General features: G+C 33.5%; 2 protein-coding genes across 2 annotated transcripts; one reads left to right on the top strand and one right to left on the bottom strand.

The window, feature by feature from the left end:
• The first annotated feature begins 492 nt into the window (after positions 1 to 492).
• On the top strand, positions 493 to 1,659 carry LOC103497497 (BURP domain protein USPL1-like). The gene is made up of 2 exons (XM_008459711.3): positions 493 to 643; positions 785 to 1,659. Exons 1-2 carry the CDS (start codon positions 584 to 586, stop codon positions 1,538 to 1,540), a joined length of 816 nt encoding a protein of 271 aa, XP_008457933.2. The 5' UTR covers positions 493 to 583; the 3' UTR covers positions 1,541 to 1,659.
• A 1,525-nt stretch (positions 1,660 to 3,184) lies between these two features.
• Positions 3,185 to 11,992, bottom strand: LOC103497498 (ATP-dependent Clp protease proteolytic subunit 6, chloroplastic). The gene is made up of 9 exons (XM_008459712.3): positions 11,805 to 11,992; positions 11,658 to 11,719; positions 11,268 to 11,337; positions 9,865 to 10,066; positions 9,692 to 9,757; positions 9,160 to 9,300; positions 8,688 to 8,741; positions 4,152 to 4,244; positions 3,185 to 3,594 (listed from the first exon to the last, which is right to left on the bottom strand). The coding sequence occupies exons 1-9, from the start codon at positions 11,891 to 11,893 to the stop codon at positions 3,547 to 3,549; spliced, it is 825 nt and encodes a 274-aa protein (XP_008457934.2). The 5' UTR covers positions 11,894 to 11,992; the 3' UTR covers positions 3,185 to 3,546.
• Between the last annotated feature and the right edge of the window lie 1,931 nt (positions 11,993 to 13,923).

The following is a 13,923-nucleotide window of genomic DNA, read 5'->3' on the forward strand; positions in this document are numbered from 1 at the left end:
CCATAGGGAACGTTTTGCTTCCGTAATTATGATTTTAGTTTGATTTTAGTTTTTTTTGTACTTTCATTATTACTCCTTAAAACTAGATAGGGCCCAGATTAGGATTTTGTTATTTTGAGATTTATTTCTATTTATTTATGATTTTAAATGAGCATTTGACATTTTGATCATGAACATTTGTTTTACCTTTTAATTTAATTTAAGAAATTTTATTTTTCTTTAAATAATAATGATCTTAGCTTAGTATAAAAAGTTTGGTCGTTACATCTTCTTCTATAAACATAGTAAAATGGATGGATTTTTTTTTCTTATTTTATCAAGCCCTACCCATTAAAAAAATATGCTCATAAATACAGTTGACATTTTATTGGTCACTTGATTTCAAGAATCTTCGTCAAATAAAAAATTTTATTAAAAAAAAAATACATCTATGATGAGAGCATTCTCAAAAGAACACTTTTTTATCACTTGTACATTAAGTTTCCAAATATAAATATATTGGTCATCTTCTTCACAGAAAACCCCCTAAAGAAAAATCTAAAAATTAGACAGAGAGAGATATATCTTGACATTCAAGAGAAAAATGCAAGAGGGAATTTTTTTTAATCTGACTTTTATTTTCTACTTCCTTCTTGTTCTTGGTGTAAGCTTCTAAACCCATAAAATTGAATCTCCCTATTTGATTATTTCATATCTAAAAGAATAACAAATTCCTTTAACTTTTTCTTTTTCTTTTTCTTTTTTTTCTTTTTTTTTTTTTTTTTTTTTTTTTTTGGTTCTGCAGTGCCTTCAACAGAAGAACAGCTATGCAAGAATGCTGCAGTCAAAAGTTAGTGATAGAGAGATGGTTGAAACGAACAAAAATCCTTCACTCAATGTTTTCTTCACACCAAATGATCTAAAACTTGGAAAAAAGATGCCAATTTTTTTCCCAATCAAAAACTTTTCAGAAATTCCAAAACAACTTCCCAAAGAAATGGCAGAAAAAATCCCTTTCTCATTAGCAAATCTCTCTTATCTTCTTCAATTCTTCTCCATTTCCAAAGATTCTCCACAAGCCAAGGCTATGGAGTACACTCTCACACAGTGTGAACTTGAGCCAATGGAAGGAGAGACCAAGTTCTGTGCTACTTCTTTAGAATCCTTATACTTTTCGACACGTGGCTTTTTCGGGTTCTACGGGTCAGTGAAAGCTGAGGCTACTGTTTATCCAAAGAACTTCAAGACAGAATTGCAAAACTACACAATCTTGGAAGAACCCACAAAAATTTTGGCTTCAAGGATACTGTCTTGTCATTTGATGCCATATCCTTATTTGGTGTTGTATTGTCATAGCCAAGTGAGTGATAACGTTTTGTATAAGGTTATTGTTGAAGGTGAAAATGGAGATAGAGTTGAAAGTCTGGCCATTTGTCATGTTGATACTTCTGGATGGGATAGTGATCATGTGGTTTTTAGAGTGTTGAATGTTGAGCCTGGTGAATCCTCTGTTTGTCATTTTTACCCCAAGGATAATATTGTTTTTGTTTCTGATGTTTGAGTGTATTGGGATAGTATATGAATGAAATTGTAGGTCTCTTAAAGTGTTTTGTGTTGTTAAAATGGTGTGAAGCCTGTGTGTTCATGTAATATATCTTTGTTTTTTCTTGGCTTGCTTCATTGAATGAGTTGAATCTATGTCTATATGAAGAACTTGTCATTGACTTAGAAATTGGTTAGAATCAATTATCTATGAACAACTTGTGATTGATTTAGAATGGATCATCTCTACCCACAAACGGCTAGCCCAAGGTGATTGTCAACGATCATATTATTGGATTACTGGAAATCAAGTAAGTATTGGAAAGCATGAGTAATCGAAGTCGAAACAAAAATGAGACTGTAAAGTGTGAAATAATGAAAGTTAAATTGAAAATCTATCGAAACGAAATATTGTTTTGTATTACAGATCAGGTTCAAAACGTTCCATCTAAACGTGGATTTTGGATTACATAACAATACGAACTCATTCCATTATGACTCGCCAAACACCCCTAACAATCACAACGGTCTATTGGCGGTAGTTTCAATGGTCACACCAGTTGGTTGGTAGAGATCGCCAATGATCAAAGCAACTGATTGCAGTGGTCATCAACCAATGATAAGAGGCTAATGGGTTTCTTTGATTCATCTCCCTCCTATTGTTCTTCATCACCCATCGAAGGAAGGAAGAAATGTTTTTCAAGAAATTCATTGTTTTTAAACTATTTTTTCTAGAAATTGTTTAAAATCTATTTAAAATTCTATTTTATGTGGCTTCCAAACATTTCAATTTTTTTAAAAAAATAACTTATTTTTTAAATAAAACACATATAATTCAAACACTGTAAGTCTCAATCAAATCTATAGAAAAGATAGAAATGAATGGATCCATACTATTTAATTCTTTGTACAAGTCCTCCATCGCAAGCAACAAGTAGTTCTTTATGCGAATAATGTCAATTTTCGATTACATGTTTTTTAATTCATATGTTTAAAGAAATTTTGTAGTTTCCCACTGCGTAAGAACTGTTTTTTTTCAATGAAATTTGATACGTAGATAAGAAATAAATAATAACTCTTTGAATCCACACGACAACTTAAATTTAATGTTTAACTTTACACTTTTTAACCCAATTGGCATATGATTATAAATTAATTTTAAATGATTAAAACCATTTTTCAGATCATTCTGAAAATTAAAAAGAAATGGTCTTAATAATTTCAAAATGACCATCAAACATACTTTATTACAAATCATGTCTTCAAAATTTTGTATTGTTACAAATAATAGAAGCAAAAGATAAGCATAATCGAATAAACTCTTAATTTTATTTAAAATAAAACATTTAAAGGTAAAAACTAAGTAATTATGCAATTGGATTAAATTATAAATTTAATCAATAAATTTTGAAAGTCTGTATCTCTATTTAGTTTCGTACTTTCAAAACAAATTTTGTTATTTTTAAAAATTGATGAAATTGCTTGACACATTCAATTTGAAAGTATAACATAAAATCCAAATTCATATTGAATAGTTAAATTATTATTTAAAATTAATTTTCAAATTTGTTAAGAACCTATTTGAAAGTTTAAGAACAGGTTAAATTTTAGAAAACTATTCAAACTGGCCAAATAGATAAAATCTAACCTTTCAAGAGTAAACTTAAATTTGAGAGCAGCTTTCAAACCTGCTTCTGGAGTATACTCTATTTTTCAAGATGGCTATCAGGATGAATTCTTAATGTTCACAAGCTTTGGACAATGTAACAGTTCAAGAAGAGTACAGTTTTCTGAGATTAAGAATCTACTTGGCTGCAAATAATAGGAATCATATCATCGTGTTCTCTATTGCTAGATCTTAATCATTGATTGCCAGTGGAACGATGGCTGCTATTCGGACCGAGACTTTGATGCTTGGAGATGACGATTCCACAGACTGAAATAAATTCCCCATTCAGAAGTCAAATTCTTGCATAATTAGATCACGTGTGGCTGATTATCATTTCATCTTCCCCAAATCATAGCTCAGTATTCTGTTTCCAGCACACCGTCAATAAGCCCAAACTCTAAAGCCTGCAAGAGAAGACAGTGTTTTTGGAGTTTCAATAATCTGTATCATTCTCTTTCTATTTTCTTTTTATATTGTGTCAAAGAAACTCGTAAAAAATTAATTCCTAGGTAGTTGGCCATCATAGATTGAACCTTTGAAATTATGTCTCTCTTTCTACTACTAGGTCAACCCATGATAGTTCAATAATTTTTACTTTATTATCTACTTTTTACTAATGTTTTCAAAAAACTAAGCCAATTTTTGAAAACTAAAAAATAGATTTTAAACTCTTGTTTTTGTTTTTGAAATGTTGGCTAAGAGTTTAAGAAAGATGAAAGACTATAGTAGGAAACTGAGAGAATAGATTCAGAAACCAATGGTTACTGGTTCACGGGAGTTCTAGTCAGGTAGCCGACATTCCAACGTTGTGGAAAAGATTTTACCATACAGTGAAGATCCCAAGAAAACTTATTCTACTCAACTCTACTTCCTGTCTTTATCATTCTTTTTTTCTTTTTCCTTCTTGACAAGATGGACAGCAATTATTTTGTTTAATGTTAATTCATGCACTAAACGTTACCTCGGAAACTGACAAAAATCGATCCCTCTCAGTGTATTGTTGTACTTTCTCTATAGATTGGCCAGTAAATGCAGCATACATCATGTCAACTTTCTGCAACAATAAATTCAGGGAACAATTAAAATGATCAGATGATTAATAATGAAATCAAATATAGGAAAAAATTTAACTGCAAATTGCAAAGATAGCAATGCGAGGAAACTCAAAAACACAGCAATCCAGTAGGTTAAATGATAAAAATATACGCTTACAACAACTTCAATGTTTTTTCCTTTTCTTCACATCTATGAGAGCCTAAACTCACTTTACTAAGAAGCATGAATACCCTACCCTAGTTTGGTTGGTGTGTTTATGTCTGACACATATTGGACACTTCGACACATGTTGGACACTTATCGAGCACTTGTTAGTGCAACAAATGTATTAAACGTGCATAGAACAATAACGACAACATATCGGACAATTGTCGGTGTCTCCCATTTGGGCTTCTTAGTTTCTTAGCCCACATGCATAAAATCTTAAGATCTAGCCAGTGACCAACATAAAAGTTAAAGTCATTCTTCGAAGAACTCGTTACTTTTGGGCCTGTCTTTGACTGCAATTAAAGACAGGCAACTTTCAAATCTACTACTGTTGGCAAGGTGATACGATTGGTATTAGGGATTATCAGGGTACTAAGGCCATATTTGCATAATAATAATTAGATAAGGAGTTAGTTATATTTGTTGGTTTTTTTTCCGCATATCTGTGAGTATCCAGGCCAGCTTACAGCACCTTGACTAATCTCACGGAACAACTCACCTGTCCCTACAACATTTGGGTGTCAAGGACATAGGAAATTAATTCCTAGGTAGATAGCCACCATGGATTGAAACCATGACCTCTTAATGAGTTATTGAGACTATGTTTCCCTTCTCACCACTAGGTCAACCCTCATGGTTGTTATATTTGTTGGTTATAAATAGAGGGAGAGGAGAATGGCGAAGATAAGCAATATTTGAGCGAGTGAATTATGTCTTGAGAGTTGTCTCAAGATAGGCTTGAGAGTGATCTAATAGACCAATTATTTTACAACATAGTAGGAGGAAAAAGGGAGAAGTTACACGTGCAAAAAAAGAAGGGAAATGCAGGAGGAAGTGGAAACCACCTTGGTGGGGACCACGGTTAGTTACATGGGAGGGAGTTAAAAGGGAAAGAAGGAAGGGAAGATGGGGTGGTTAATTAGTATCCGGAAGGAGTGGGCTGGAGTTGTTTCCATTTTTGTGAAGTATCTTTTTGTTTGTTTTATGTTGAATTCTGTACTTGTTCTCAAGTTGTTCTGTGTTTCAAGACTTGTTTGAATTTTGTTATTCTGTAAAAGTTTGGTGGATTAAGGAACAGATAGAACACACTACTTGGAGTTCTATCATTTTGGTATCAGACTTCAAATCTGTGCAGCATTTTCGCCCATGGCACAAAAGCGAATTGAGGAAAAGTTGGAAACGGTTGATCAAGAGATATCCGGCATTCGGGCAGAGTTGCATGGGTTACCATCTATTAAGGAAGATATTTCATCGTTGGCAAAGAGCATTGAGAGGCTAGGTGTACAGGCTGAACAGCAACAACAAACTTTCATGAAATATATTGATATATTGAGGCAATGATCAAAGGGAAGACAACAATGGAAGAAGTACCAGAAGGATCGTCAAGTAAAATTCACAGCATGGTTGATTTCAATGAATCAATGATGATGGAAGGAAAAACGCACCAAATTGGAGGGAGATGATTCTACGGGGGACCAAAGCAAATTTAAGAAAATTGAAATGCCAGTTTTTGTGAAAAATGATCCTGAATCATGGTTATTTAGGGCTGAGAGATACTTTCAAATACACAGGCTTACTGAGTCAGAGAAGATGAAGGTGTCCATCATTAGTTTTGATAGAGCAACCTTGGATTGGTATAGATCTCATGAAGATCGTGATCTGTTTGTTAATTGGGAAGATTTAAAGAGGAGACTGATTGTTCAATTTCGATCAGGCCGTGAGGGATCAATTCTGGGAAGGATTCTAACGATCAAGCAAGAAACTACAATGGAAGAATACCGAAATTCATTTGATAAGTTAGTGGTACCATTGCCTTTTCTGCAAAAAGCTATCATAGAAGAAACATTTACGAATGGTTTGAAACCTTGAATTAAGGCAGAAATGGAATGTTGGGAGCCTGTTGGGCTTGCTCAAATGATGAAGTTGGCCCAAAAGATTAAGAACCGAGAGGTAATAAGGAGTGAATCAGACTTCCAATGTGCAGGGATGGTAAAACTCATGTTTCTACTTCTTTAAAAACTCATTTTTAAAGCTCATTTCCCTGTAGTTTCCGATGACAATAAGTCAGAAGGTACTATTCCAATTAGGACTATCACACTTCGAGAAGTGGCTGCAGAAACTAATTGTCGGGAAGGACCATCAAGACAGCTTTCTGATGTTGAGTTTCAAGTCAGATGTGAGAAAGGACTCTGTTTTCGTTGTGAGGAAAAATTTCATGCATGCCATAGATGTGAGGTGAAGGATCAAAAGGAACTCAGACTGTTAGAACTCAGAGTGTTAATTGTTCAAGCAAATGGGGAGGAATTGGAAGTAGTGGAAGAGGATGTCTATTCAGAGGAACCTGAGGTAAAAGCTACTGAACTTGATATTGAAAAAAAAGAACCAGTGATAGAATTGTCATTAAATTCGATGGTGGGATAAACAAATCCGAGCACGATAAAAATTAAAAGAATAATTCAAGGGATGTCAGTGGTTGTTTTGATAGATTGCGGTGCAACGAATAACTTTATTTCTGAAAAATTAGTGGCTCAATTGAAATTGCCCTTGGAGGAAACTTCTCACTATGGGGTCATTTTGAGGTCCGGTACTGCTGTGAAAGGTAAGGGCATATGTAGCCAAGTGGAAATAATGTTGGGTGATTGGAAAATTGTTGATAATTTCCTACCATTAGAGGTGGGAGGAGTGGATGTCATCCTTGGAAGCAATGGTTGCACACGTTGGGGGTAACTGAAGTGGGTTGGCGGGAACTCACTTTAACTTTCGTACAAAATGAAAAGAAGGTTGTTATAAGGGGTGACCCGAGTTTGACAAAGACTAAAGTGAGTTTGAAACACATCATGAAGACATGGACACCATCTGATCAAGGTTTCTTGATAGAATGTCGATTTTTGGAGGGAGGAATGACATTTGCCGAATTGTATGGGATTGATGATGTTCCTACAATTCAAGAGTCTATATTGACTGCGATAGCCAAGTTTGAAGATGTTTATGATTGGCCACAGGAGTTACCACCATAGAGAGGTTGGTTAATGAGATGTTAGCATCTGGAATAATTAGACCGAGCACTAGTCCCTATTCTAGCTCAGTGTTACTACCAGCAGACATTTTTGGCTATCATAAAAATCCAGCTACAAAGGAATGGGAGGTGCTTATTAGTTGGCAAGGACTTCCACCTCATGAAGCTACATGGGAGAATTATGCTGATTTCGCCCAACAGTTTCCTCATTTCCACCTTGAGGACAAGGTGTCTTTAGAGGGGGGAGTAATGATAGACCACCAATTATTTTACAATATAGCATGAGGAAAAAGGGAGAAGTTACACGTGTAAAAAGAAGGGAAATGGAGGAGGAAGTGGAAACCACCTTGATGGGGACCACGGTTAGTTACATGGGAGGGAGTTAAAAGGGAAAGAAGGAAGGGAAGATGGGGTGGTTAATTAGTTTCTAGAAGGAGTGGGCTGTAGTTTCCTGGAGTGCAGGAATTACAGAGAGTGTCAGTTACCATAGTGTTTAGGAGTTGTTTCCATTTTCGTGAAGTATCTTTCTGTTTGTTGTTTTATGTTGAATTCTGTACTTGTTCTTAAGTTGTCCTGTGTTTCAAGACTTGTTTGAATTCTGTTATTCTGTAAAAGTTTGGTGGATTAATGAACAAATAGAACACACTACTTGGTGTTCTATCATGATCTCAAGAAGGGAGGGTTCAAGTATCTCGAATCACTTGGTTTATCGTGTATTTCTTATATCTTTTATAGTCAAGATTTGGGATTTTATTCTTCCAATGTTCTTAAAATATAAATCAAATAGACCTGCCTAATTTCATGAATTATATTTCCGTCTACAATGGTAGCTTCCAAAAGATGGTGAAGATAAGCACATTTTCAATGGCCACATCCTTCCCAAAAGACATGCCAGATATAACTATACTATATATTGCATCTGTAAATTTTATGGCATAGAGTATTTATTTACCAATCATGACAATCTAAAATCGTTCACCACCTAATTGCACAAAAGTGATTCAGGTCAAAATGTCACCAGACAGAAATGAAGCTTATGGTCATTAAAAGTTTGATATATGGTAAAACCATTTCTCATTAACTAACTTTTTATAATTTTTTGTTTAAGTTTTTGGTAGCAAGAGGATTGAACATAATGAACAAAAGGTACATAAGCATGATCCAAAACAATGGCAAAACTTAAGGTGAGTAATGCCAAAGTAAGAAATAGATACTGACATGGCGTGATTGAACTGCTTCATTGACTTGACGTCTAACATCCTCTACATGACCCTGCACTCAACCAAATCATCACATTATTGCAGAGCGTGAGTTAATATATCTTTTTGCTGATTCTTCCTAGTAACAGTTTCAAATTACTAATAGAAGAAATACATATTGGGCCATTTCAAAACTAAACAAAAAGCATACTCTTTGATTAAACTTGAAGTTGGTAAAGCACTTGTTACAAGGAATATTAAATATAACACAATAGTTCAAGCAGTCTTACAACATTGGTCATTAGGGCAAAAGAACAAAGGAGGCATTAGGAAAAGCTTTAATTAATACTTAAAACAAATACTAAAGATTAATTTTATAATTTAATACAAAGAATAGCATACATTCATCTCCATCCCTTTTCCTCTCATTTTAATCTTAATCATGCTCCTTAAAAAGATGAGCTAATATCGTAGTAAAACTTTAGCCATACCCCACATCCACTCTGTGGCTGATGAATCATAATTCGAGAATTTGGCATGGCATAGCGCATTCCCTTTTCTCCACCTGCAAGGAGAAGAGCCCCTTGACTTGCAGCAACTCCAAAGCACACTGTGCCAACCTTAGGCTTTATCTGAGAGCACAAGTCAATTACCTCTTATAAGAAAAGAATCCTCTTCCTTTCATGTTCAAAATATGCATAGAATGACAGAAGGTGATGGCTGGATGCTCTAAACAGCAAACCAAATCATAAAAAGGAATCATAAGCTTGAACTATATGTTCTATTTAGCTAATTATTGTTACTGTTATCTTGTGCAAGACTAAAAGTATGTAGCATAATAGATAATACTTCCATAACGACTCATTGATTTTGTGAATCTTAGAAGTATCAAAAACAACTTTGATATCAAAATAAATAATGGAAAAAGTGGATATAGAAACGATATAAACATACTAATAAGGCATAAAAGAACTAAACATAAAAGACAGGGAGGGAGATAGAGGGTGAGCTTTGCAATCTTACCCAAGACATACAATCATAAATTGCTAATACTGAGTATGTACTTCCACCAGGGCAATTCAGATATACCTGGAAAGGTCAAAAACTAGGCTTACAAACCAATTAAAAACAAAAAATCCCAATCAAATAAACAGAGTGAGGAAAAAAAAAAGGAGCTAATTTTTCCTATTGCACACCAGAATATCTGCATCCTCATCAATTGTTGCTAGAGTCACAAGCTGTGATATAACTCGCTGTGCCACGGTCGAGTTGACAGGTTGACCAATAAATATAATACGGTTCCTAAATAACACAGAAGAGAGATCCAATGGCCCTCCTGGTGTCATCACAGCAGGCATAATGGGTGGATTACCTTTCCTAGCCTCTATAGGTCCATAACTACAGAAGAGAAAAAAAAAATTCATCATGTTAAAGGAATAAAATTAGAAGGCAGAACATCATGAAACGGGAAAAAAAAGCTAAAATATAAAGGAATACTGCACAAAAAGATGTTGCATACATACAACTTAGGGAAATTACAGTGGGTAGCCTTTTGAGAATAGGATATAGCAAATATAGCACATTGTTTTAGAATTTTGCAAATATGGCAAAATTCTCGATTTTTAAAATACTCTCCATCTAAAATTTTTTATTATTTCCAAACTACCCTTCAATAACTTATTTCTTCTACTCTTTTAAATGCCCTAATCATCCGTTATTTCTTCTCCCACCTTTTAAGGCACAAATCATCATTTCTTATACGGGAAAAACGATTTGTTCTTCTTGTTTTCATCTTGATTTTAGGATATCAATAATTCATTAATTGCAATGTGAAATATAATGGTTGTTGATTGGAGTAATTTAACTTCGTTCGTGATTTTTCTCTACTTTCTTCGATGTGTATTTTGAGTTGAATCTGAGTTTAATGATTTTGTTTTATTTTTTTACATTGGTTCTGTTTTGGTTTTACTTTGTATCAGTTTTGTATATAAGTGTTGTGATGTACTTATTTTATATGTACTAGTTGGGTGTATCAATAAAGCATAACAAGTTTATTTGCAGCGCATCAAGTGTATCAAACTTAGTGAAGCCTTTAAGTGTATCAAGGCCTAAAGGGTATCAAGTGTATCAAGAAGAATCAAGTGTAACAAGGAATATTAGGTATATCAAGGTGTTTCAAGTATATCAAATGATATAGAGTGTATCAAAGATAATCATGGTGCATCCAAATGTTATTAAGAAGTATCAAATGTATATCAAGTGTATCAAGAGATATTAGGTGTATCATGAGTGTATCAAGTGTATCAAATGATCAGCAGTATCAAATCTATATCAGTAACAAGTGCATTTGTGACCTTTTACATCTTGTATATGTGGGCTGGCTTTGTTTTCCCCATTTTGCAAACAATAAATTTTTTTCTATGGACTTCATTATTATAACTTGTTTTTGCCCTTCTTGCAAGTGCCCCTACAATTTACAACATATATACTTCATCCCAATTTTAAAGAAATGCAAATCCAATTTAAGTTAATTCACGCTAGTAAATAGAATAACAAAAGATATTTTAAACCAAAAATGCCAATGGGAAACAGTTCAAACCTTGTACTGGTGAGAAGAAAGTCTTTATCGTCAAGATTTAGAGGAGCCCCATTTGTTTTACTCGATAATCCTTCAAAAAGAGGTGGAAAATCCAGTCACTCACATTGCTCAATGCATCCTTATAGATGTAAGTGTCATTTCGGTCATGAATATCAATGAATGCAGCATGAACAAAAGAAATTCACTACCTTAAAAAAAATCAACGAGACCCAAAAGTTTGAACTAGTGAACAAAGGCAAATTTAGTTATATATCATCTAAATATATTATCAGAGAACTGACACCGATAAATAAACGCTATGCAAAGAACAAGTCCTCTGCAACATAATTAGGGCATTTATATCATCATATACAAAAATTCAGAAACACCCAGTATAAGAAAATAGATTACCAATTGTGGAGGGGTCGCCATAAGGCCTCGGCAAAGCAGAGACTATGGACCTGTGTGAATTTCTACAGAAAAGGGAGAGGAAGAAGAATTTAGAGTTTCGTAGCTGGGAATTAGGCGAAATAGTTGAGAAGAAACAAAAGGCATTACCTTCGAGAAAGTTGAGGAATGGATGACGTTCGATTGAGCGAAGCGACAGAGAAAGTGAGAGATGCAGTAAAAGGTGAAGCTACTACCATTTTGAGCGAAGCTTGTGAGAATGGCGCTGTGTTCAAGAGCGCTTCAACATGAAACCAAAAAAGAGACTACGGAAATTACAACAGTATCAATGAAGCTCCAAAATTAGCCTCCCGTTTGTACTACTCCTACATGTTTGCCTGAGGCCCAAAGGGCCGGTCCACCACTCTCGGCCCATGTTTCAAATATTTTTGTTTCTCTTGAAGAGATAGTTTGAAAATATAGCAATTACATTTGTAGAATGTGAAAAGTTGAACTACTACTTTTTTTAATTAATTATACTTAAGTTTAGTGGAATTAAATTATAGGATGTAAAGAGTCAAAATCTAGATAGTTTTCCATTTACATTTTAGAAATTAGTTACAAATTAAATATCTTATTAATTCTAATTAACAATACAAATTTAAATACTTGAAAGTTGAAAAGCTTTTGTAACATTTTTTTCTACTATATAAAAAGGTTTCCTTGATTGTTTTTCTACTAACGGTGTTATTGAGAAATTTGGATTCATCCAATGGATTGTGTAATAGGACAAGATTGGTATGTCGATCATTTAGCAAAAATATTATACATACTGAAATAGCAATGAGTGATCGTGCAGTTTTTTCTTCCACGAATACCATTAAGCCCACCAACAAATGACAATGGATATCTATTCAAGTTCAAGAGGAAATAACTCTCCATTCATTTATGCTTTACAATAACAATTAACAAAGCACAAGGACAAATAATTCCTAATGTCGGAATATATCTTCCAGAAAAATGTGTTTTCTCATGAATAACTTTATGTTGCACTATCTAGAGAAATTTCAGTGAAGACAACAAAAGTTTAGATCAAGCTCATATGTGACAATAAGTTACCTTCAAATTGTACAAAAATATATTGTTTATAAAGAAATCATTTTTTGATATATGCAAGTTTTATATTTAAATTATTATATTTTAATCTAATTATTATAATTTATTTTCATGTACATCTAATTTTATTACATTTTGAATTTCATACCTTTAAATTTAGCACAATCTAAACGTATACATGCAATGTTTACTATAATCTAAAGCTACGCACTATACGTGTCATGCACATGTCTTTTACTGGTAGAAATAAAAGCATGGATATCATTAATAAATTCGAAGGGATAAAAATAAAATTATATATATATATATATATAATTAAATGGACCTTGAAAAAGATTATTTGTATGACATTGTTATTGCATTGAGTTGGCTGATTTTATCAAAGGAAAAACTTGAGCAACATGCTAGATAATATGTCAAGACACTAACAACAACCTTAAGACCATCGAACAACAACTTTAGCAAAAGATTATTTTCATATATAATTGTGTGTGATTTACATATTTTGTGGATTTTGATATTTTAGCCATATGTCTTTCTTTAGCCTCTTGCAATTAATATTTATTATCACTAAAATATATTTTCAAAACAAGCCATATTTATATAGTGCTCTTATTCAATTTTAGTGTTAGCTACCTCATGAGAAAAGTGTGTGTACATTGAACGTTTTGAGCTTAGGGTTTTTTTAAGCCTTAATCTTCATGTATTGATATTGAAAATTTATGTACTTGTTGTTGTGACTTTTGGTTCGATAGCCATTGTAGAACTTGGGAGGAGTTCAATATTATTAATATTGTATTTAGGGGAGCCTAAATATAGTGTATGTGAGGGGATGTCACTCTTAAAATGAGTCTAAACATATTGTGCTGAGGGGGATCTCATATAAAGCTTGAAGAAACATATTGTGGAAGTGAGGAAGAACTCAAACTTAGGAGAGCCTAAGTTGAAACATTGAATAATAAGCTATATGAGAGTCACTGAAGAGGGAGTATGTCACATAAGTATTTTCATTGTAATTGCTACTCTTTATATAGTGAAGTTTCATTCTACCGGACACGCTTCCCTCTTGATGTAGGTGATTTTGCACTAAACTAGGTTATCAATCTTTGTATCATTACTTTTTTCTGTTTGCTTTCGTAACAGCCCTCTTATCGAATATATTGTCATGACATCA

The sequence above is a fragment of the Cucumis melo genome, chromosome 11 (assembly GCF_025177605.1).
Source record: "Cucumis melo cultivar AY chromosome 11, USDA_Cmelo_AY_1.0, whole genome shotgun sequence".
Lineage (NCBI taxonomy): Eukaryota > Viridiplantae > Streptophyta > Magnoliopsida > Cucurbitales > Cucurbitaceae > Cucumis > Cucumis melo.

Bases quoted from the DNA above. Each gene is read 5' to 3' on its own strand.
- LOC103497498 (XM_008459712.3), bottom strand. From the start codon at position 11,893: ATGGTAGTAGCTTCACCTTTTACTGCATCTCTCACTTTCTCTGTCGCT. The intron at 10,067-11,267 runs GTTTGAACTGTT...TCTCTTCTGTAG, and splicing joins TTTCTTCTCACCAGTACAAG to TTATGGACCTATAGAGGCTA. The intron at 8,742-9,159 runs GTATGGCTAAAG...GGTTGAGTGCAG, and splicing joins AGCCACAGAGTGGATGTGGG to GGTCATGTAGAGGATGTTAG.
- LOC103497497 (XM_008459711.3), top strand. From the start codon at position 584: ATGCAAGAGGGAATTTTTTTTAATCTGACTTTTATTTTCTACTTCCTT. The intron at 644-784 runs GTAAGCTTCTAA...TTGGTTCTGCAG, and splicing joins ACTTCCTTCTTGTTCTTGGT to TGCCTTCAACAGAAGAACAG.